The following is a 25552-nucleotide window of genomic DNA, read 5'->3' as shown; positions in this document are numbered from 1 at the left end:
AGTTTCCCAGTCGAAACTATGGTTGAGTCTGTCCATGTGTTGTGAGATTATAGAGTTTTCATTGTGTCTTCTGACTGCTCCTTGGTGCTCATGGATGAGCCCTGCTGGTCTTCTGCCTAATCTTATGCTAGTCTTCTGCCATATTACATAAATATCACTGCATTGAAATAATACAATGTACTGAGATTTATTTACAATAAAAGAAGGAGAAAAAATCCCAACAATAACATTTGAAGAAATAGGTATATACCTCTCTGATTCCCCTGATTGATTTTAGCAGAAATTCTCAACCAGAACCAAATCAACACAAAGCCGAACAGCTGGAAAGCAAACAGCAACTTCTAGCATCCTCTATTAATTAGGATGTTTTTAGTGCCATGGATTTCCTTAGAGAATAAATATGGTGGCTAATAACCACAGAATGTTTCGCCAAGGAATATGCCCCATTGATATCAACTATTTGGTGAGAGCACCAAGCGCGCTTCCAAGATTCAAAATATGTCAATCAAGATCACCTGTCTCTCCCCTACTGCTTCATGTGTGCACACATGCACGCTCAAGATCCCTTCGACATGTCAAGGTTGCCGCACCAGGTTTGGTTGTTTTGAGATGTGGTCCACCAACTCCCCATTAACAAGAGAGAGGCACAAGAATATTCTCTATAAGGCAACTGCTGGGTTTGCAAACTGCCGTACGCATGTCAGTAAAGTCATAGCCATTAACTGCATTCTTATCACGTTTAATGTTTTGTGCTAACCCTGTTCTGCTAATTTACGGTCCCACGCATTGTGCAAATCCAGAATCCAAGTTAAATATATTGGAAAAATCCAGTCCTTAGAGTCCTATGTTAATGTTTTCTCTGATTCAGGGCACCCAAAGGGGCTCTTTCTCCAACTTGTCTCTGCTTCTGAGCAAAGAAAACATTGTAAGTACTACATAATCTTCCAAGGGCATGAAAACTGAACGTCTCTTCTCATTGGGCAAAACACTGTTATCGTGTTGATAAGTGATGGTTAGATTCCCAGAGTTGCTGGGGATTGGGCAGCATTTAAATTTAATAAATTATTATTACGATTTAAAGTTTTCGTTAGCTGCCCTGGGCTTCTGCTACATTCAGTTAAAATGCAATCCATTGCAAAGAAATTGGAAAGCTTAAAGAAACTTGGTTACCGATTTTCTTTCTTGCTTGAGCTCTTGTACGTAACGGGCTAACTCGGTGGTGATTTGGGAAGTCATGTTCTCTGAAATGACCTCGTGTTGTCCGGCGTAGTCGTTCATTTCGTTCAAAGTTGCTAAGAAAGCACGGCATGATGAATACCTACGAGGGACAAAAAACTTGAGAAGCAAATCTTTTTTTTTTTTAAAGCACATTATTTTTAGATACGTTGGACTAATTCCATCATTCCTAGACAGCATGTAAAAAGGCTGCCTCTTAAATGCAAGGATGGATTAAACAGTCATTTAATTTGACCATGAATGAAAACATTGGTCCTGACTTGGCCCTTCCAGAAGTGGAGTTTTTGAGGCTCTCTGAGTTTGGTTGTTTACTTGCAGACGTTTCGTTACCCGACTAGGTAACATCTTCAGGGTTAGAAGGGAGTGGGGTTTGCTCGAGAGCAACAAGGTAATATTTGGAAGCGGCTCAGACCGACACCTCCCTAATTCACTGCAGTATAAGAAGGGGGAGGAGGTTCAGCACAACCAGACTTGCAAGATTCAGTGATTATATCTCAATAAAAGTAGTTTCAGCCTTCCTCTGGAGTTGATTTCCCGGTCTGGCCTACCTAGAGGGGCTGACAATGGGCTCCAGCTAGTAATCTGAACCCCATGCCTGGGAATACCTCCAGGCTTGTGAAAAGCTGGAAGAGTCGGGGCCACTCTAATCTCGGGGGCGATGGCGTTCCAAAGGGCAGGCGCTGCAACAGAAAAGGTACAATGGCTGGTGTGGGTCTTCCGGGCTGTGTGGCCGTGGTCTTGAAGTCTTGTTTCCTAACGTTTCGCCAGCACCTGTGACCGGCATCTTCAGAGTGCAGGAGCACGCACAGACAGGAGCAGTTCTGTCTGTGCCCAGGGTGAAGTGACCCTCCTGTGGGTATTTATAGAGATCACCCCCAACAGCCCCTCGTTAACAATTCAGTAGAAGAAAAAACCCTGCCTAATCCCCAGGAAAATACACACAGATGCTGACTCCAAAACAAGCAGCCACTCAGTAACCCAACCCCCACCCCACCCCCCCACCCCCCAGATCTCTATAAATACCCACAGGAGGGTCACTTCACCCTGGGCACAGAGAGAACTGCTCCTGTCTGTGCGTGCTCCTGCACTCTGAAGATGCCGGTCACAGGTGCTGGCGAAACGTTAGGAAACAAGACTTCAAGACCACGGCCACACAGCCCGGAAGACCCACACCAGCCATCGTATGCCGGCCGTGAAAGCCTTCGACAATACACAGAAAAGGTACACTTTCTGGGTCCAGAAGGATGGCGCTTCTTAACCAACGGGACCCTCAGCGTGCCTCTCCTGCCAGACTGAATGGGATGGGTGCAGACGATCGGGGTTGGGTGTCCTGCAAATAACTCAGCCCCATGCCACGAGGGGCTTTACAGGGGACAGCCAGCACCTCAAATTGCACCCGGAAGCACGCTGGCAGCCAAAGCAGCTCGCGGAGCAGAGATGTAACATGGGCCAGTCAAAGAACACCCATCGGTGCTGCATTCCGGACCACGTGCAGCTTCCAAATGCTATTCAAGGGCAGACCCAAGCAGAGCGCATTGTGGTAGTCCGCTCAGGAGGTGACCGAGGCAGGAGTGACGGTGAGGAATCCAGGATAGGGCGCAACCGGCGCACTCAACCAAGTTGTACGAAAACCCTCCTGGCGCAGCTGCTGCCTGCTCCTCGAACAGGAGCCGTGGGTCTAGAAGGAGACCCAAATTGCCCGTTGGTTTTCTTTGGGGTCGTGCAGCCCATCCAGAACAACAGATGGAAAATCCCCATTTTTAGGGGCCCCTAAAACCCAAATCCACTCTGTCTTGGCAGGGTTGTGCTGCACCCTGTTCTCCCCCATCCAGGCCCCACAGCCTTCAGACCCTGAGACAGAACTTCCGTGGTTTCGGACTGTACCATCTTGGTTCTTCATAATATATTCCCTGCAGCAGGTTTATTTAAAGTGGTTTTTCTGAACTTGCTCTGCCTCCAACTCTTCCAGAAGCAGGATACGCTTCTGCTGAAAACCTACGTGTATTCTTCCTCTTCTTTGGAGTTCTTTTTAGGCTGGTATTTCTTTGCGAGGTTCCTAAAATGAAACGAGAACGAGAGAGAAGGAAAAGATGACTGCCAATGAATAGCTTAGCAAGCGTCGTCTTCTTCTTCTTCTTCTTTCTTAAGACTGAAGACAATTTGTTTATGGACTGAGCTTGTCTGCTGCCGTTGAGATAAAAATATTCTCACGGTCACTTATATTAAAGTAAGCCATTTTGTAAAGAAAAAATAAGCACTTGCGAAGCTAGAAAAATAGCAGCCACATCTCGTCAAAGATGAAGAATGGGAAAAAATGAGAATAAGAGAAGACATGGGCCTGATAGCCCAAAACCCAATTTTTCCCCCTCAACTTTGATACCTGGTAGCCTCCACGTCTCATGCAATGAATGTCGGTTTTCTAAAGAAGCCTAAATGTGTAGCCAACATTAGATTTGAACTATTCTCAACCATGCTCCCAGATTACTGAAATTAAAGACATTCCCCTAGAATCTTAATAGCACGTTAAGCCCCTTAACATAATGGTGGTTTTCACATAATGAGGTCAAATCAAGAACCGGTGACTGTATTTGCAGAGTAGGCTAACTTGGTTTAGTGTTAACCTTGGCTAGACTGGTTACAGCTTCCCTTATTAGCCATCCACTTATGGCCTGATGTGCTGAGAAAGCCAACGAAATAGATTCACTCAACAAGCAGGTTAAACATGTTGTGGGGAGGTAGCCAACGTCTCTAAATCTCACTGACGTCAATGGAGAAGCCACTATCAGATGTGTGCGTGTACAGAAACTACATAAACCTAGAATTTCATTTATCAGTAGACCAGAACTGAGATGACAAGCCAACAAGAACCAATAAACATAATAAAACAAGGCATAGGACAATGCCTTTCTTCCACAAGCTGCTTCCTCAACGAGTTAATATCCAAAAGTCCATGATGGATTGGGTCCTATAAGAATCAGTGTTAGCAGGGAGCAAAGACACCGTCTTGACCAACAGGATCTCCTCCTCTTCCTGGCGGTCAACTGGGTCTAGGAACCACTGCTTTATTTCCCCACTAGTAGGAGTGGTTTGTGGGTAGTAAACATGGTTGTTTCAATGTGCTCTTGTGGAAATTTTCTACCAGGCCTGGAGGGGGAAAAGCCACTGCCAAATATCTGGACTTTAGGCTCCTGTGAACACCCCTGATGGCGGCATTTGCCTTTTAGATGTGCTGGAGTAGAAACCCCATCATCACCAAGTCATCATTTGCATGTTAGGTGAGGATGGTGTTGGGTTTTATAGCTCAACGATTATGGAAGGAATCAGGTTGGGCCATCATGTCATCACAGCTCTCCAGGGAAGAGGATGGAAGAATTTCTGCCTCCCACTTCTGCCTTTCAGATTTGAGGCCTGATGACCAGGACATTGCCAGAATGGTGTGGCTTGATTTTGAGGGAATTTGAGATTTATTTAGGAAAAAAATGGGGGAGGGGGGCATTCCACTACTGAAAAGTAGTGGTTTTGTCCCAAATTCCAGTAGTACAACCTTCAGTTGTTCTGGAGGCCATGGTCGCTCCTGAACAAACTCTACCAAGATCACCCCCAAATATGGAACCAATCCTGATTCCTTAATGACTGGTGGATTCCAAAAGCAATTCCTTCCAACATGCCTGGAAAATGTTTTATGTACCAGGAGTCAGTAAACCTTTGCAATGATGGTGACCCTCACTATGATTTTGTCTCCCCATGCTGGGAGATTTGGACAAGGTCAAGGAAAGCCTATGGACTTCGTGTGTAAGTCACATCAAACTGCACCTTTAAATCTACTGGGCAACAATCATCACAATTCTTCACAACTGACTTGACTATTGGACTGAAAATTCTTACAGGATCTTGGAAGATTCTTACTCTACTGAAGATCTTGAATCTGTGGGTTCAACATCTTGAACCTGAAGTTCTCTACTCAACCCCTGTGCCTCTCGGAAACTCCTTCTCATGCTCTTTCAAGGGAACCTTCACTTTGTTCCCAACAGTAAAGAGAAATGAATTTCTATTTGACGGTGCAGGTTGCTAAATTTGGAACAGGAGAACTTGGGTGAAGTTGCTCCGCAAACGAAGCAATCAGCATGTCCTAACGATGAAACATTTTACAAGTAGAGACTTCAATCAGACGCCCCAAATGTAGTTTTATTTCTGTATCAGCCATAAACCATACTGAAAATGGAACAGGTCAGCTTGGGGACAAAATACATAAAACAATTACAAGGCTAATGAAGAAAGATTCCCTTTCTTTCTCATGTTCCTATTCAGAAGTTACGAAAACGAGGGGAGGAGGCATCATGGATACTTGCAGAAGATGGGGTAAATTAAAAGGCCCATAAAGAAACAGCAGTTCTGCAAAACTCTTACCCAGCCAAGGGCCCTTGAATTTTTAGGATCATAGGAGCCAAAATAGCCAGATAAAATTTGGCCAGGCTGGCTAGGAATTTGGGGAACTTTTGCCCGGGCCTGAGTGGGGGAGGCAGTTCTTAAGCAACTGGGATCGGCGTTGCAAGTTTTCAGGTAGACTTCTAATGCAGAGGGAACTCAGGATCTGCTATGGATAAAGTCACAGTAGATGAATTCTGAGCCATTGTACAGGTTTAGAACTCCCTGTGCCTGGATGCTCTAGGTTTACACCATACCAAGCCAAAATGAAATTGTTTCAGGAGCATTTTCACAGCACACATTATTCATTGATTAAGTTACCGTTGGCTGGGAGAAACTTTTTGGGATTGGAGGCTGCATTATATATAACTTTGCTCTGGTGTCAGACTGAACTCTGAGGATCCACGTTTTGGGTGTGGATGTTTGAAGTGGGGGTATCTAAGGGGTCAAACAGATGCCTTATCTGAAGGCACTCGTTTTACTCCCTAAAAACCCCCAAACTGGAAAAAATCAGCCCAATTTTTGGGAAGGGGGATTCAGGAATTTAAAGGAGGCTATGACTCCAGCACTGGCTGGGGCCTATAATGTTGCAAACCTCCCTTTGCAACGTAGGAACCCTAAAGCTGAAAATCAAAAATATCACCCAAAAATCAGCTGTGCCCAGTTGAGGGGGATCCATAAATGAGATACTGTGGTTTGCCCAACCCTACGATCAACCATGGTTCACAAGAACAATGCTTGAGTATATGCAACATATTAAACTAAGATCAAATATGCCTTACCTATGAGCCAGACCTGAAAGGGGAATATTCCTTCCATTTTTAAATGCAGACAATACATTTGAGAAATGCGGATTTAACCCTCTGGACAAGTATTATCCAGAATAGCAGGGTCAGTTAGCGACTGGATGAAGTGTATATAAACATTACAGACTTCCCAAATGAATATCTGACTCACCTAAGCTGCTTTGCATAGTTGATCTCGATCTCTGTCCTGTCTTTGACAAATTTGATATATTTCTCCAGAATGTCAATACCCCACTGCGTATGTTTTTCAAGGGTGTCAAACTGATCCTGCAGAGCAAAAGAGAGAAATGTTTAATGGGTACTCTAACCAACCTCAGAGAAAGATGAATCACACTTTTCGGCCTTTCGGAGAAACTTTTTTTTTAAAGTACTCTTCTTATAAAATGATCAGACCTTAAAGATGATGGCAGCACGCAGGGGCTTTGGAACGAGAAGCTGCCCTCATTTCACCTTGATGAGGCGCAGGGGGAGAAAATAGCAGCTAAGAGATTTCACTTTTTCGCTTGCCCATTTTCCCCAGGAATGAACCCAGTAAGGTCAAGACATGGACAACTCCAGAAGAAGTGATTGTCTCTTCAAGATCAAGCACCAGGAAAATGCAGGAGAAATCCGCTTTAACTAGCACTGATGGGTCAGTGTCTGCGACGTCACTAACCCCATCCTTGTGAATTGCGTCTCTTAAGCAGAAAGCTATGAAGATTCTGCACTTAAACACATAAAATAAGACAAAACGATGCATATACAGTTGAGTTTCCTAAAGGATGTGTGCAACCCGTTCTAAAATGGATCTCTAGAGATCTGCTGCCAGCCCCACCTCAGCTTGATCCGATCATCTAAGCAGCCTCCTGCTGAGCACGCGCAGATTGCAATAAGGGTGACAAGATGTCGAAGCACCCTGGACTTTTCTGGCACTTTTCCTCTGCAAGGTGGTGCAGGTTGGACCCAAGGCATTAGGAGTTGCTAATTTAAGCTGACAACTGGGAGAGGCACCTCCACCAAAGGACAGAATGAGGAATTGTCGTCTCATTAGCAGATGCCCTGTCCTGATCGGACAGATTAAAAAAAAATAAAACATGATTGATTGCCTGCATTAGTAGAACAATTGTCCCCTCTAGCACTTTAATTCTAAAAACTTCACAGAACATACACAGGTTTTTACACACATTATCTCCTGGGTGCAAGAACTGATGTGAATTCCCCAGAAACTTAAAAAAAAAGCGAACAATGCTCTTCTTGTTCTTTGTTACACACGCTTCCCCATGCAGACATTTTCGAATTAAAATTCCCCAATGCACGCTCGGTTTTTAAAAGCTAGCTCTGTTTGCGCGTCACTTCCAAGAGCGTACCTTTAAAAAAAATAATAACTTGAGCCGGGTTACAGATTTGTGAATAGGATAAGGTAGCATTAAGCAAAGTCTGCTAGCAACTAACATTCATGACCCTGTGAAATCCCGGGGAAGCACAGCACCCAACGTGGTACCTAACAGGACCTGTGATGCATTTTTACATCTCTGCTCAGCCTCTGCTCCAGTCCTGGATTGTCTAGGACTGGAAGGATCAAAAAGTTCAATTTTATGATCATTATTGGTGGCACAGTCAGCCACATGTTTAGACTGGGTTTGGCATTTTTGTCTACCGACTGAGTCCTTCCCAAGGACCTGGGATTGGCAAATGTTGTCTGATGGTGTTAAAGGTATCGTCGCAGGATGGAAGCTGTTCCAAGTGGAGCGGCCTTGTGCAATGGACTGATGGTGATTTGGTCCACGCTGATGGTCTTCAAGGGGTGCTCCAGATGTTTTGAGACTGCACCCAAGGCGCCTATAACTATTGGGACTCTCTTTGCTTTCTTTTGCCACAGTCGTTCTACTTCTATTTGCAAGTCTTTGTATTTTATGATTTCCTCCAGTTCTTTCTCTTCTCTTCTGCTGCCTCCGGGCGTTGCAATCTCCACTATCCAGACATTTTATGACTATTATTATTATCATTATCATTATTATTATTAATACAGTGGTTGTTGCCAAGAACGATGCCAAGAAAGGGACCTGCTTGACCTGAAATTTAGATTAGATTTGCTAAGAATCCCTCTACCTTGAAGAACTCAGAAGAGATTTGTTTAATTAACTTTAATGAACTTCATTTGGCTGGTTCAAGTTAATTGCACCAACCAAGTAAAGTTAATTAAAGTTAACTTAAATTCATAAATAAAGCAGCCTTGGTTTTCTTTAAAGAAAGGAATCAGAAGCATTCAGTACCCCAGTTTGGACTAGGATTGGGTTATTGTTCTTCATTTGGTTTTTTTTTTTTTCAAAGAAATGCATTTTAAAAAATACTTCTACGCTGCTTTGGTTTCCACTGAAAACAAATAACAGTGTTTACTTACAATATAAAATTCACTTAAAGCACAACAGCTCAGTTTCGAGGAAAAGCAGATGTAAAACCGGCCACGTGACCCCAAAGGAGAAATAAAGTAGCAACCCTGTTTTCCCCCTCTATTTATAAATAAATAAACCTGTGCATAAGTACACTTTAAAAAGATATTTTCTTGCAACGAACTGAGAAAAGTTACAACTTTAAAGTTAATTTTTCCACTTGTTTCTTTAGTTACTAAGTTTCAATTGAAGTAAGGAAGTTTTAGAAAAACAGAGAATCAGTAAAAAAAAAAAAAAAAAAGGAGAAGAAGAAGAGAAAGCAGTAGAAAAACGCCTTCCCCGCAGAAATAATCAAGTACGCCACCAAGTTTTTAAGATTCTTAAACGAAAAAAATCACATAAATTGCACGCAGCGTCTGAGCAAAGCTCGCTATCGGATGAGAACTCTCCCCTTAAAAGCGGGCAAATTTTGCTAGATTCAGTCGAATCACAATACCATGAAATCAGCCAGCTTTCGTCAATCCCCGGGTCCTGCAGCTTATGAAAATGTGCAAATGTGCAAAAAAGCGAAGTTCAATAAAATAAAAAAAAATAGTCATGTGAGTCACAGCCTTGCAACAATATCTGTAAGTCAAAAACTTCTAAGTCTTTCTTTTTCTTTCTGACCAAGCAGGTGAAGATCGAACACAACCTCGGCTTTCCAGTCCTGGGGGTGAGGCGGGGTAAATACTATAAAAAGAAGATATGGGCTTCCTGAAGACCATTTTGAGCCAAGGCTCGGTGTGAAACTATTTAAGGCAGCTAACGCTGGTTCTTCTCCATTGAAGCCACGTCAGCAAAACCTGCATGCAGAAAGCTAACATCTCATCGAAAACCGTTCTAGGCTCAGCCTGTGTTCTTACATGTTCGTTTTCTACATGCAGGGAACTTATTGAACAGACGAGCGTGGTTATACAGGCTCCATCGGCAGTTTGGTTCAAAAGTCATGCAGCGTCAATGCTAAGTTTCATCCCATAAACTACACCGCTCCTTAAGCTTTTGTAAACCTCCTTAGCCAGAAGGTCCCACTGCTGCAGCTCTTTAAACACCCTGAATTAATAGCACCCTTCCTTGCACCCCACTGGGGAATTTTCTACTTTGGCACATCAGATGCTTCAGTATTTCACTATATTTTTTTCTCCCGTGGGGATGTGAAACCGAAAGAGCCCGTGTCTGACATGCGACTGGAACCAAGTATTTTGCAGAAACGCTGGAAAAAAATATTCCAATTTTTAAACCGTTTTTCAGAACGCTTCGGCAAAAATGCTATTTATTTTCTGCTGTCCTCGCTTGCTCTTGCCCTCATCTGCTTTCGCCTGCTCCATATTATGAGCCTGGAAGCCAATGGCTTTTGTGCATTCAATACACGTGGTCTTTGACTGGCTAGGATCTTCGGCATGACCATGCCACAGAGGAAAAGGCTGATGACCAGCTAGCCCAAAGAAACATAAATGTTTGCACAGCCATTTTACAGGGGTCAGTTCTACAGTACTCAATTCTGCTCTACCAAATCATCTTTTTTCACCTAGAACATTTTAAACTAGAAAGCATCTGGCCCGGACCAGCTTTAAACACTAAAAACAATTTTTTAATATATATTGGGGCAGACGTGTCCCTTGATCGCAGCCCTCTCACTCCTGCAATTTCCCTGATTTTTAGCCACCTGGCCTAACTTGAAATTTCAGCAAACATTCGCTCAGTGTTCTGGTTTTTGGACACATCACACTTCACCTTGCTTATAAAACTCCCACCAAAGGACTATGGTCAGTTAGCGAAGGCCCCAAAAGATAGGCTGGCTCACTCTTAACAGAGGAAAGGAAACCACCAGAACTTATTTCTTGTGTTTATATCTTCTAAAATTCAGCCTGCTCTGTGTCAGCAACCACTTCCTTTGATACAGAGAAAACAGCCCAGCCTCCTAGGCAGCCTGGAGTTTGAAGCCTGCTTGAATGGAGCTCCTAAAAACCAAGTTAAGTTTCAACGGGGCAGAAGATTTCCCCAGGACCTGCGAAGCTGAGGCCTCTGATTACAGAAAAGACACTGAGTCATTTTAATGCTAACTGGAAACCTTTTGGGGACTTTTTGTGTGAAACAGGGGGAAAAAAGGAAACTACGTAGTATGGATTTGGTGATTAGAATCAATATAGGACAATAGAAAAAAATGAAAGTTAAGTTGTAAACTGAGAATAAGAGTTTAGTGTAATTGTTACTTATATCTGTTGTGAGGAAAGTCAGAAGACCTTTTTTGTATTTTTTTCTCCTTCATTTCATTCTTTTTTTCTGTACTTTTGACTTTGTTCTTTCTCTTCTTTCTCATTCTGTCTTTTTCATTCTTTCTCTTTAATATTAGTTTTTGTTAGCTTTTATTGTTCTAAAATCTAATAAAGTTATTTGAAAAAAAAAAAAAATTCCCCAGAACCCTTCAAAATTGGCCTTGTATAACCCGAAAAGAATAGTAAAACCCATAACAGTAGCTTCAGATAAGTCAGCTTCCCACAGAAGACTTGAAGAAGAGAATTTGGAAGCCATGTTAACCTCTCCAGACCTAAACGGACAAGTCAATATTCAGCAATCAGGACCAAAAGTCATTCTCCTCCAAAATTAGACTGTGAGCCAGAGAATGGCAAAGAAAATTGGACCGGTTGCAAGCATTGATAAGTTTCTGATCTTCTGCAATTTGCCAAGTCATGGAAGGGTGATGAACAAAGTGCTAAATAGCCAGACATGAGAGCTAACTCATTAATCTTGCATGAATTACCAAAATGTTCCTTGTGAAGCTACACCCTAGATGTCTTTCAGAATTTAGCATCTTCAAATCTAAAAAATAATAATAATAAAAGCAACCCTCTAGAGAAAAGGAACAGCACTGTTCCTGAGGGTCACATCTCAGACAGCGTTCATTCTGGATCTAAAACTCCAATATCATTGTCAAAGGGAGGTTCTTCTCTCTCCACCCTGTAGTTCAGACAAAGGGACAATTACCTAGAAAGAAATATCCAGGGATATATTTTCCATGGTTTTCCTCCTTGTCACTCAAAGGCATCATTCTGGAGGAGGGTGCACCATTCCACGCATGGAAACAGCGCATGGAGAGAAGTCAAGATCTTTATCACAAGCCACAGCTCTGAGCTGCGTCTATTTTTGTGACTTCCTTCCTTCCTTCCTTGGAACAATTGATCTATGGAGGTGATAGGTTCTCCGTCAGAGGTTGGATGGCCCCTCTCATGAATGGCTCCATTTGTTTCTCTGCACATCGTGGAGGGTTGGGACAGATGATCCTTAGGATCCCTTCCAACTCCATAATTCTATGATTCCATAACTCCCAGAGCAGTCCCGGCTCGAGCGGCTGAAGCCAAGTTGCAGAATGACCATTACGGGGCAGAACCTTTTAGAAACTTTTCATACAGTCAGAATCTGAACGGAATGAAACGATGCTGTGAGTTTCCCACGCCCCACCTGTCCTTCCCAATCCCCCACGCCACTCCTCAAACTCCAAAACACTGTGCCACTGGACGCATCCCCCCTCCGCAGCCAAACCTGCCATTAACCCAACAGCACTGAATCAAAAGCCAGGAATCTCGCATGATTGTTTCAGGCCCTGTGAGAGCTCAACCACTCTTTGATCCAGGACATTCTCAACTGACAGATGATTGGGGGGGGGGTGTAAAATAAGGGATGCGCCCCAAGAATTGGATTTAAGTTGCAGTCCGCCCCGCAGCTGTTCAGACGTCTGGTTTGCTCCCTTTTCAGCAAGTTGCAGGGGACGGAGTTAAACTCTGAAGAGGCAGTTTTCGGGGGCTGCTATAGCAACAGTGCTAGGATTCCTAGGGAGGGGGGGGTCCTCTCTGCCAATGGAGCACCGCTTCCCTGGCTCTTCATTTCCAACCGCCGGCTTGATTCGAGAAAGCACCAGCCTGCTCCGCCAATCAGGGACCCCTGTGGCCAAGCTCTGTCCAACGAGCCGTGCCAGTCTGCTGTTTGCTTTGAACTGCACGGTGGCAACGTTAAGAAAGCAAATGGCTAGCCCAAGCCGGCATTCTGTCTCCACCGCCTTCCCGTCGGCTCTGGGGAGGCCAGCGGGAACGTTTGGCACTGAAAAAATGAAGGATCCTCGCGGTCGCCCTTGGGGCGTGGTGCAAGTTGCAGGCCAGCAGACGTTGGGTCGGTTAGGGCTCTGCAGAACCAGCGTTGCATGTGTTGGACACAGACCGCAAACATGTAATCCATGGGGAATGGTTAGCGTGAAAATTACTAGGGGTTAGCGAAGCTTCCTGGCGCAAAGACGTTCAAGGCTCAGACAGATAGAGCAAGTAAATTATAAATGAATGGGATAAATACACTTCTCTTTGTAACACTGAGCTGATCACGGTGGCCACCACTAAATACCAGGCCTTAAGACATTTTATTCAATTTTCATTTATGGGAACTCAACCCCTGGGGTTTGAAAACCATGATTTGTGGCTTCGTCCCTCCAGGGGTGCTTTAGATACTACCAAGAGGAGCGCATGGCTGGGTATTTGGGGAGAATCCAAGAGCATGAGGCTTACCCAACCAACAAGGGTTTTGAGGAATCACAGATTAGCACCATGGGTGAGCCGAATCAGGTGGTCAGGGGCAAAACACACCTAGCCACCATTGGTGAGGGTTAGGGGGGTGAGTTGCACCCCATAGGGTGGGGCCCTCTCATTGTTGGGACTTATGTTTTCAACACCAGCAGGTTGGCCAACAGGTTGGCTATCGTTGCTGCAAAAAACATTTTGAAAAGCTGGGCTTTAGAATTCAGGGGCTTCAACGGGGCACAGAACCCCCAACGTTTCTGTCTCTGATGTTATAAGACTTAATGCATAAAATGGGCTGCTTAATTAAGCCAGCAACCCCGCCCCGCCCCAATGAGTGATGCAAAGGTAGCGTCATGGGAATCAAACAGCATCTGGTACTTTATAAGGAAGGGAAGAGAGGTAGGAAATGATTGACTCCATGGACTCCAATAACTACAAGCTGAAGACCAAAAACAGAGGCCAACGGGACAATGGGGATGTAAAGTGGCCTCCTTGGTTTCACACAACGGACACTATCCAGAACTAACTCTGGTTGAGGGGCTGAACAGACACTGCATTATGCTACGGTGACCCCCATTTCTTTCTTTCCAGATGAGGTTATTCCTCAGGAGTACTTTGCCCTAAATTGGAACCCTGTTCTTCGGGGGTCCCAATCTTCACAGCTAGCTATTGACTGTGGCTTGCAAGAAAAACGATGGTCAACAGGAGATGCGACAGACTTCGTCAACTACCTGGATGCACACAGAACTCCAGACCCGCTTTCTACCATTCCAGAGACCAGGTCATGAAATTTACAATATGGTGGAGAATAATGTCTTGAATATTCAGTCAAAATCAAGAAGTAAAAGCAGCTTGACATTGGAGCTAATGACCAAGGGAGGCTGGGGTGTTTGCCCTTTGTTAAATCTGTTCAGAGGTTGGGCTTTATTTATTAGGTTTTTTTTTTTTTAATTGGATTCCTCCACCGAGCAGGGATATTGGTGGTTCCAATCCTCCTTCCAACTCTAAGAGGGGTTTTAATCTAAGATCTGCCTAGTTTAAGTCAAAGACAACTAACCATAATGCTACTGAGGCTTCCTCTTTTTTTTCTTTTTTTTTAAATCTAAATGTATTTTCAAATATTGAAGGAACAAAATAAAGGACCCCCAGGACTGACTGGTTGTTCCCGCTGCTTTTCGGTAGGAAAGAAAGCGGCCTTCGTGTTTTCTCCGGGAACTCAGCGGCGTACAGGGAACACAGAAGAACTACTCTGAAATTCAACCCGGCCACAAGGAAGTGAAGCAAACGTCTACAGAAAAATGACAAGAATGAGTTGCAGCACGGGATTCTGCTAATGCAAAGGAGAACTTTGTTTCTGAATCACGGTTGTATAGACAATTTACACCTAGGCACCAAACGATTAACATTACCTCCCCTTTGATAAGAAGAGTTTTACAGTCCAGGGCCCTACAAGCTGACGTTTGGCAGATGAATGTCTCTCCCACCCTATTTTTAGACCAAGTGGCTCAAACAGCCCCTTAAATGGGCTACAGCATAACACCACAGGAGGCACGCTTTTGCACTTAGCTAACACACTCACACCTCTTTGGAATCTGCAATTTAAGTGCAGATTGATGTGTGCATTTTTGGACTCCTGCGCGAAGGGAGGAAGCTGGAAGGGGGGGCAGGATGACATTATGACTGCCAAGAGAAGCCTAAGACAGACCCCCATCGCAACAGGCAAACCATGATAGAGATCGGATGCAAATGCAACTATGGGCGGTCAACGCGAAAAGGGACCTTGTAACTCTGAATAGGAAGTGCAAGCATGAGTCCCCAGCATCTGCTGGCTGGGAAGATCACTAAAAATGTCGTGGAATCTATCTGGGGTCTTGAAGCGGGAGAACAGATGCTGGATTTATAGGAACAACAGGAGTTGCATTCCAACACATATGAAAACCATTACATTTGGGAAAGGAGGCAGAGGATAGACGGTATGAGTTTTCCCCAAATGGGTATGTAGATCTCAGTTCCCAGAATTCCACAGAGAATGCCAGAGAATTCTGGGAATTGAAGTTTGTGCATCCAGTGTAGCCAGGTTGGAGAACCTTGGGGTAGATGGAGGAAGTGAACTGAACAGGAATTACAATCCACAACTCGGTCCTCGAGGAACAGGTCTGTGAACTCTGCAGAACGTCTGGGCTGTTGCCCTTCTAGACAACTATCGGCTGAACTCAACAAAGCGAAGCAGCGTTGAACTAGGCTAACACTTGGTTGGGAGACCACCTAAGTCAAAACAACATCTCGGAAGGTAGTAGAACATCCTGGGATAGTCCTCATATTGTTCTCAACCCTATCCCTCGCTTGACCCTTCCCAGAGTGGAGAAGGCATAGAACCGTGCCCATGTTCAGGTGGTAAAAGGTTCCACATATCAAGGTGGGTTTTCAGTTCGCAGATGTGAAACCATCAAAATGTTATCAGCAGGTCAAAAGTATATTGGAGGTTCCACATCTCTAAAAACAGTTGTCTTCACCCATGGACAATTTTCTGAGAATAATTATGGGAACCGAAAACTTTCTTCTGTCAGCAAAGGTTCCAACATCCAGTATCGGTCATTTAAAAAAAAAAGGATCAATATGAAGGCAGTTCTAGAGGTCTCGTTTTAGGAATACGATCCAGATTGTACAGAATGAAGATCGTTTTACGGATGCCAACGCTTGCCCTAAGTTTGGGTGAGAATAGTTGAGGATGAAGAAGCTGAAAGTAAATCCAGACAAGAAGAAAATGCAGCTTGATGATAAGAAGCCAGACTTGTTGCTTGGAGACCAGACATGGCCACATCATGACTAGACCACTACAATGTGCTTTATCTGGGACTTCCCTTGAAGAATGCACCGAAAGTTCAATTGGTGCAAATATGGAAGAAGAAAATTCCCCCAAAAGATGCTGCCAAGTTCCAAGATCCCCATTTTTCAAGCTTGGGGGAGAGGGACTTTCCCTGCATTATCGCCAACCTATGGAAAATACTTCCCTGGGGGTGAAATTAGTATCCATTTTATCTGCCTTTTGGAAAAGGAACCCAGGGCTGCTTCTTTTGGTGAGACCTTGGATGCAGCAAACAGGATACGAACTGAAATAGACAAGCGGGGAGGCCCAGGTTGAAGCCCACACAGAGGTTCCCTGGGTGCCTTCGGGCCTGTCATGCTCTCTTAGTCCAACTACCTTACAGGGTTGTTGTCGGGGGTAATAGTGAGAGGACAGAAACTATGGAGGCCACCATGAACTTCTGAAGGAAAGGGAAGAAAATCTTTACACTCTAACTGTATCTATGGGTAAAGAAAAACTGGATTTTTGCAACTTGTTAACCCATAAACCCAGTTTACTAAGAGACGACAGCATGCTATGCCCAAAGAGAAATCAGATTCTGGCTTACTATGATGGTCTGGCACCCACCACCCATTCAGCCATAACAAGCTCATCAAGTTAAATCTAACCAAGATCAGCCCACTGTGAGCCCAGTTCATCCACCTTCTAAGTTAACTGACAAGCAATCCACCTGTGTCTTATCAACACTCCCACCCAAGGAGAGAGAAAAAGAAAAAACTGGGGGGGGGGAACCCATGATGAGAACAATGTCTGCTAAGTTCTCTCAGTTACATCATTTCCTTTCAAGCGTATGTCTGGAAAGTGATCTTCTACCTTGGCCACATGAAGTCAACGTGATCTAACATCTTCAAGAGTCACATCAAAAGATGTCTACGGCCAGGGACAGATTCTGCCAGAGACTTGCTTCACTGAGGACGAGGGGAGAGCGAGCAACGTTTCTCCCCCGGAGACGGGGGTCAGATTGGAAAAGCGGCTCCACTCCCCTGAAGCACGTTTTCACAGGCAGCCCTGTGGTTTTCGATCCAGGATGATCTCACCGCAGTTGGCATGGCTCAGCGTAAGCGGCTGCACAGAAACGCACCGCTCTTTCCAAGCAGAGCTGGTGAAATGCACAAGGCCAAGGAGGGGCAGGCGGATCGACTCTCCAGTAAACGGAGGCCAGCGCAAAGATTTGGAAGAGGAATCTCTCAGCCCATCGCCGAGACCCCCTTTCCAGCAGATTTTAAACCCTCGCCTCACACAAACACGCGCCACTTGTTCCTTTCTGGAGTAATTCCATGGATGGTTTTGATTGAATCCATTCGATCAGAAGGTTTATGTCGCTCAGCAGGGCCGTGCAAGGCTTTATCTGAAGGTTCGATCAAACCTCCAGACCGAATCAACTTTCGAGACCCAATCCAATTGGATACCTCCAAACGTATTCAGAAAGGCTTTGAGAAATGCGCAAAGGCTTCTTTTAAAATGAATTTGGACAATCGCACGGACTCCATTTTCAGAGTCAATCCAAATTATCCAAATTCAGTCGGGTCGGTGAGCGAAATCAAGTTCATTCTTTGAACCGATCGGAGCTGATCTACGCCATCAGATGGTCGCGCGGTTCATCCAAGTCATAATTTCTCTAAACTACGACAGCCTGATTTATACAAATAAAGCCACGGGCTGGCAGCTCTTTTTCTCTAGGGGAAAAATTATTTATCTTATTATGTCGCTTATGACCGTAGGAAGGCAAGGCTGAAAAGTTCAGGCTTTTCTTCCCCAACTTTTTTTCAAACTTTCTTTTTCTGAAAAGAACAAAAAAAGAAAAAGAAAAGAAAGCAAAAAATCTTGCTGCTAAAAATGGGTAGTTTCCCATCAACTATCACCAGCACCATCATTAGGAGAAGTCCTTGGAGGGCTGCAAAAATGAGTTGAAGGCCAATGTGGGCACATGTTGCTACGCTCATGCTTGCATTAATCATGGTTTATAAGCCAGAATGATTAGGTGCTGCAGATCAAGCTAAACCCAGACTGTACTGTGGCTTAGTGCAAAGGCAAACCAGGCTGTTGTGTTTTCAGTACGAGCTCTTTAAGTTTTTAGATTGTTTCCCCAGATATATGGCATTTAAATCCTTCAAACTGGGGCACCTGCAGACTGAAAAACATGCATTTCTTGCGCCTCCAGCTGCAATTTTTTTACGTCTCCCATCTCAACCACACAATTTCCTCTCTTCACCTCCCCGAAGGGTTTGCTGGTGCACCCCAGTTGCTAGAACATTACAACTGGCATTTTAAGATTTAGCCACCTTTCTTTCCCTCGGTTAAATATTGGCAAATTACTCAAAACTTCATCCGGTGTACCAGAAACATCACAGAACGGGAGTGGAAAGAAGTATCATAAACTTTCTGCAGACCACAAGCCTGCCAGTGGAGTTGGCTTACATGGAAGGTGGGTGTTTTTACCTTATTTCTTCCAGCAGACTAAATCAAGAGCCTTGCTCTAGGGCCCTTGAATGCAAAAGCACTTTGAATGCATTGTCCCGCCTGGATTCAGAGAACGTGGAGCAGGTTTAGAAAAGGACAATGTGGAGGATCAAAAACTAAGGCAGATGGAAAGAGATGGAAGGCTGAGCCCTGAGAAGTGATGACAGGGGGGAAAAAAACTCTTCAAATTCCTACAAGGGATGCTCCAGAGAAGGTAGTCAAGCCACGTTCTCCATCATGCCTGGTGGAAGACAGAGATTTGAAGTCCACACAATGTCAGATTCTGCTGGCTACTTGAATGCTAGGAAAAGCTAGGAAGAGGTGACAGAAGAGTCCTTGAGTCGGAGAGAGGCAGGATGGACAGGGAGGGAAGCAACAGGGGCTTCACTTCCACCACTGGGGCATTGTAAGGGCACAAGCTGAGAGCTAATCAGCTCGTTAAACTTTGCACAAAGTTGTCTCAAGGCCCAGTGATTTTACAGGCTCTGGGCTACCCTGGATTACAGCAGTGAAACTCAGTGGCAAAACGACACTGGAGGCTCCATATATTTCTGGGGGGAAATGTCTAAAAATTGACATTCCCCCCCGCCCCCCGAAAAATGTATGCAATCTCCAGACAGAAAGAGACTTCTCAGCTAACACTAACCAAGTTCGGGCTTTAAGAGAAACGAGGGTTGAAAATGGAAGAGATTCTGATCTCTTCTTTACAACCAAACCATAAACTCACTTTATTACACATAGCCCAGCTCACTGTATTGAAGTTGACATCCTCCAGCATCCTTTATCAATTAGGAGCAGCCACCTCCAAACTAGGGTTCCAGCTTGAAACACAGAATAGCAACCTGGACATGCACACCTAATCCCTTCACGATCTACCTTAAAAAGAAAACTGGTACTTTTTCATCAGTAATCATGTTTTTAATACACATGAGCTCATTAAACCAAAAGGGTCCTGTTAAATTACCCATGGGTTTAAAAGAAACTTAAGCCATTTCCACTCAATAAAACCACTAACGCTGACCGCACTCTCCTACTTTTCTCCTCTAAAGAAAAATACGCTTCTAGGCAATGTTCAACTGAACAAGCTTCCCCTGCAGAAGTCAATGAATGCACAGAAGTAGGTGGAGAAAAAAAGGAAAAATATTTGCAAAGAACGCCAAGGCACCAAAACCAGACAAAGGCGCTTGTTTGGCCATGGGAATGAATAATTTACTGGAACTTAAGCATCCATTAAATTCATTTCTTTTGCAGTCCATCCTCCTAAAAGAGTTAGGTCATTCTGTGCTTACTTCATAGCTGCGATAACATGAATCTTTATCAAGGAAGATTTCTTTTTAAGGACGTGCCAATGAGACCCAGATCTTCTGGTCATAACTCAGCCTAAATCCAGCTGGCAGGGATCGACCCATAACAGAACATAGGTCGCTTTTCAGACCTGTCCGCTTTGGAAAAGGCCAGAATGCGAATCTAGACTTCTTCTTGGTCTTCTAGATTTCCAGGGAGAGGAATTTATTTTCCTCGTTTACAGATGGAGAAACATTTGGCCCTGGGAGCCTCTGTGGCTCCTTGACAACTCCGTGGGCTATAGGAGGATGGAGTTCCTCGCCCCGGCTGGTAGTCGCTGGGCATGAACACGCTGGGTTTATATGTCCTTGGAAGAATGTGTGATGGAGTTCAAGCTTGTAACACTGGCTCTACCAAGAATAAATCTGTGTGCATCTGCTAGACCAGTTTTTAGCCCCTTTAAGATATGTGGACTTCAACTCCCAGAATTCCCCAGCCGGGGAATTCTGGGAGTTGAAGTCCACATATCTTAAAGGGGCTAAGGTTGAAAAACACCGTGCTAGACAGTTTCTATCTTACCGAGTTTCACTATTTTAACACAGAGTCTTCCCAAACATGACTCAGATTCTTTGGAGGGGGGTCCTCCAGGAACACACGGCCCCCCAGTCTCTTTCCTTCGGGCTTCCAATAAATGTCCGCCCTCCGACTTGCTAAGTAACAACGATCCAAATTTGCATATCTTTTTCCACGTTTAAAAAAAGTTTACCAAGTCTGAAAAGAGCTATTTTTACGTTTAAATGCCCCCAAGCTTCCCAGACAAAGGAGAAAGGGTTGAAAAGGAGACTCCTGCCCCGGTGACCCAATTCCATCCTTGAATAAAAGGCATGAAAAAAGAAAAACTCCATAACTGGAGAAAGATTGCCTTCTCCTGTTTGGGAAGCAGAGTTTTGCCATCCTTTATGGGGGCAGTGAAAAACACGCCATACAGAAACCAGAACAGCAGGGTTCTTTTTGTGGGGTGTTTTAGGAGCAGATGTTCAATTAAAAGGGAAAAAAAGGAATTGAAGTCTCTCTTGAGCCATGCCCAACTCCAGATGACGATAGACATGCTCGTGTTGCTTTCTTGGCAACATCACAGGCATGGTTTGCTGTTGATTCACCTCCGGTAAATCACAGTCCCAAAAAACTCTTCTGGAAATTGTCTGTTCTGCAGTGCCTTTCTCTCGCTTCGCACCATACGAATGTGTGCAAAGCACGAAGAACAGGAGGAACAGAATACATCTGGGTGGAAAACAGCCCGTACCCCAATTCTGAAAGCAGCTTTAGATATTTTCCTGGCTGAATTGGCACGCTGGAACAATTGAACAGTGCGAAGGATGAAAATCTGAACCTCAGCTCTTGCACGTCAATTGGCCTCACTTATTTGGGCATTCTGTTGCTCCAAATAACCAAGATGCCAATAGAATGAAACATCGTTCTGGTCCTTGTTCATCCGTCCGGCATGTTTATAAGCTGAGCAAGAGTCTTGGCAAAATGCGATCGGGCTGCCGCTCCAACCTAAACGGGGTGCGTTTTCCCCCCTCGCTGATTCCTACAGCAGAAATCAGTGCCGTTTTTATAAATTCCCTTGGTCAGACATCCGAAGCTCCGGGCATTTCTTGGCTGCGACAGGTTTGGGCCTCTGGATATCAACAGGTCCCTCCGGGAAGAAGACAGCAGAACAAGGCTGTATGCAGAGCTGGCTCCGGGAGTGGAAGAATACCCCGGAGGTTTATTGACCATACTGTTAAATACTGAGATTGTCTTATATGTGGCTGTCAGGAAGCCATTGGAAGATGGAGAGTTAATTTGCACTGAAGGGTAAATAACTCTCTCAAGGCATATTAAATGTACAGAGCAGCAGAAGGGATCAGAATATTGTTTTTGAACCCCAAGCTTTGTATCCCAACAGTCTCCTGAAAGGGGGAGCCCCGCAGGTAGGCTGGGACTACATATCTCAGGATCCCCAGCCCAGCTCTTCCAACAGCATGCTGCTTCTCTCTTTAACCTGGCCTCCCTTTCTTCCACTGGCCAAACGAGCTGAAAATTGCTCTGTAGAGGCGTTTCTCCAAGTCGGGCTCAACCGGTAACCTTATGGACACATCCACATGGTTTTTATGGCGCCCACCTGGAAGTCACTTGTCCTTCTCTTCTTCTGGAATGTTTCTTCCACTTCTCAACAACTTCTGTTATCTCCTGGTGGCCTCCCATCCCAGACGAACTAAGCTTGCCTCTGCTAAGGTCTTTCTGGCTATGCCAAGGTCAGGTAAGCGCTAGGCATTCAAACCCCAGTTTAAAAACGCAGGGCCCACTTTGCACAGAAGGAAAGCTGGACACGTTTTCATGCAGGAAAAAGGTAAAGGGGGGGGGAGCCTTCAGATGTCCACAGGCTGCCCTGCCCAGTTTAAATAACCGAACAAAACGGAGGCCTTCAACAAGTCAAAACTAAGTCTGTCTCTTTCAAATCTGTCAAACGAAAGCACACACAGACTGCAGATTAAGGTCACACTCAGAAGGCTGATCCAGAATGGCCATGCGTTACAGGAAAAAGGGAATCAATAAATCAGGTTTGGGACAGGAGCCTTGCTTTCGAGGGAACTGGGCACCGTGTCTTCCATCCCAAATTACCCAAGTCCCCGTTAATACGCTGGTTCCGTTCTGCTCCACGATGAACAGCGAATTTGGAGACGCTGCCGGACCGAAGCAGAAAGAGGGCACTCAATTGAGTGATTTCATGGCCAACGTGGGCAACGGGATCAGTGATCGAACATCTGCAAAGGATGCAGAAGGTTCTGAATTCATCTTCTAGCCAGGCTGGGAAGTCCCTGGTCTTCCATAGCTAGTGAGAGGTCATTTCCTAGCGAGTGAGAGGTCATTTCCTCCTTCCAAGCCATGATTAGCCCTAAACCATGGCTCGCTTGTAGAAGCCACAGCAGCCAGAAAAACCTTGCTGTTCCAACCCAGCCACTATGTCAGCTTCCAAGATGATGCGGCTGCTTTAATGAACTCCCAGTAAGTGCTGGGTTCACATTCCTGCACGCTTTGGAACTGAAACTGACGCAGCACGCTGCCGAAGTTTCTGACAATTTTAAGCAAGGAAACCCATTGCTCCTTCTCCTCCAGTCTCCGTAACTCCATAAAAACACGAAGTCCTCACACCCCACCCCTTGCTAAACCAGAACAGTCGGTTAACACACTACAAGCCAAAATCAAATAAACCCCTTATGGCAACTTGGGGACTTTGTATTCCCATGGCGGTAAAATCCCAAATGGACTGTCCAAAAGCATCACGTTTGCAGGCAAGAGTCATGTGCAAGGCGTGTTAATAGCAAAGTTTACAGATGTATAAACAGTATTTAGGACAAGAAAGGAGGCAAATATTTCTACTTTAAAGCATCCCAATATAGTCTGCTGTACTTCACGCCCACAAAATCTGATATTCACTGAGATCAAACCCATGGTTTATGGAATAAATCACAACTAGTTGCATTGCACTTCTCCCTCAGCCGAAATCAGTCCATATTATTGGCTTAGCGCACTGTAGGAGACAGACCCTTTTGGTCTCGGCTGTTGATTAACCATGTTAACCAACCTATTTGCTCCTCAGACTCAGCCATGGTTTGGTCCATCATGGCTTACGGAACAAATCCCAAATGATGGAGGTCACACGACATGGCTAAGCTGCAAGCGTGGCTGAAAACCACAGCACGACATCGAAAGCAGATACCCATGTGGGCTTGTGCAATGCACGAACTCAGGGCATGCAAAAGAAGCTTTAACGAGTTTTGTGCTGATCCTACGGCGGCTGAATTGCTGCAAAAGTTCTTCGGCAAGTATTTTCTGCCCATTGGTTAAGTGAAACTGAAGAAGGAGGGAAAAAGATCTACCCCATAGCAGGAAGTCCTGCTGATGCTCTGCAGAGAAAGAAAGAAAGAAAGAAAGAAAGAAAGAAAGAAAGAAAGAAAGAAAGAAAGAAAGAAAGAAAGAAAGAAAGAAAGAAAGAAAGAAAGAAAAGGAAATGAAGCTTGTAAAAGAAACCGCAAGGCAGAAGACAGAGGTACCTTATCTAAGATGGATTCGTGGTCTACGATTGCAGAAAGAACGTGAATCATGGGCGGAACTTGGGCGTCAGCGTTTTGGACAATGCAGTAACTGCTTTCTTGTTCTATTAATGCCTAGATACACTCCTGAATTCCTTTTTATTTGAACACTTACAACTCTCAAAGGGAAGCGGCCTGTAAACTTAATGTAAATAAATAAAGTGGTGGCTGCAGAGATGAAAATCCGCCGTGGGCAAGGGGAAGAATTTATTTTTCCACCAATAAATATTTTTCCGTCCTACTGGTTTTGCCCTGACCCCTGAACTATTGCTGTATTTTGAAGGTTGGGGGTGGCGGAAGTTCCCCTTTAGAGAGGCTTTTGTCGGGAAGATTCAGGTCAGTTCTGCTGCTCCTCCGTCGGCTCTTCCCTGCAAGGGTCAGTCCGAATCGCAAGGAAATGTGGGGCACTAGAGAGGATTGATTTTGTAACCTGCGCAGCAGCCCTCTGGAAAAATAAGGCTGGGAATCTCTTTGAAGAGAGGGAGAAAAGGCAAGCAATTAAATTGCACAAAAGAGAAGGTGTAAGGCAAACAGCACGATGCTAAGGGCCCCTGATCGTCCCTTTCTTCAAAGTCAATAAAATAGGACGACAGACGCAATTATGAGCAAACACTCAGCCCAATTCTGCATACGTTTCTGCTCTTTCATCTAGGAGAGGGGGGTGCCTCCAGCCTGGCTGCAGAGCCCCCCCAGCTGTGGAAACAAGGGGGTGGGGCTTGCAGACAACCCCCTCCCCAAAGTCCCTCCACGGCCACGCCCCCTTGTCCCTCACAGAAGAGACCCCCCACTTTGAGAGTAAGGGGACCTTGAACTGGTTGATCCTGGGCTTTCTCCCCAAGTGGCATCTCCCCCAAGTAAACTTGGCTCGCTTGCCATTTTCCAAATCCTCTCATTTCAAGCACGTTTGTGTTTGTGTATACGTGTGTGTGTGTGTGCATATGTACGCGTGTCTGTGTACACCTACGGGCAGTTGATAAAAGTTTAAGCAAGGTGAATATTGCCATTAATATTAGTGGCAGCTTCTCAAGCAATTTAATTCGTAATTCGATTGAACCCCCTTGGCAATCTGAACTGAAGGGCTGATTTACCGAGGTGAATCAAATCTTCAGACTGAAATGAGAGAATTTAGAACCTATTTTTATTATCATTACGTTTGGTTGCAGTGGTCAGCCAGATGTTTAGACTGGATTTGGCATTTTTATCCACCTATCAAGTCCTTCCCAAGGACCTGGGATAGGCAGATCATCATCTTCTTCTTCTTCTTCTTCTTCTTCTTCTTCTTCTTCTTCTTCTTCTTCTTCTTCTTCTTCTTCTTCTTCTTCTTCTTCTTCTTCTTCTTCTTCTTCTTCTTCTCCTCCTCCTCCTCCTC

General features: G+C 44.7%; 1 protein-coding gene across 16 annotated transcripts in view; it reads right to left on the bottom strand.

Moving 5' to 3' along the window:
• FNBP1 (formin binding protein 1) overlaps window positions 1-25552 on the bottom strand; it is a 105894-nt gene that overhangs the window by 65310 nt on the left and 15032 nt on the right. For all 16 annotated transcript variants that reach the window (XM_088147102.1, XM_088147104.1, XM_088147106.1 and 13 more), the window contains exons 2-4: window positions 6619-6734; window positions 3236-3292; window positions 1171-1318 (exon numbers count right to left, since the gene is read on the bottom strand). In XM_088147102.1, the coding sequence (XP_088003228.1) occupies window positions 1171-1318; window positions 3236-3292; window positions 6619-6734 (321 nt within the window). The remainder of the gene's footprint in view (window positions 1-1170; window positions 1319-3235; window positions 3293-6618; window positions 6735-25552) is intronic.

The sequence above is a fragment of the Python bivittatus genome, unplaced genomic scaffold (assembly GCF_059951505.1).
Source record: "Python bivittatus isolate LINGU-HERP-01145 unplaced genomic scaffold, Pbiv_v1 ctg000160_np1212, whole genome shotgun sequence".
NCBI classification, from domain to species: Eukaryota; Metazoa; Chordata; class Lepidosauria; order Squamata; family Pythonidae; genus Python; species Python bivittatus.
Note: the sequence above shows the minus strand (reverse complement) of the source record. Positions and strands in the feature narration are given on the sequence as shown.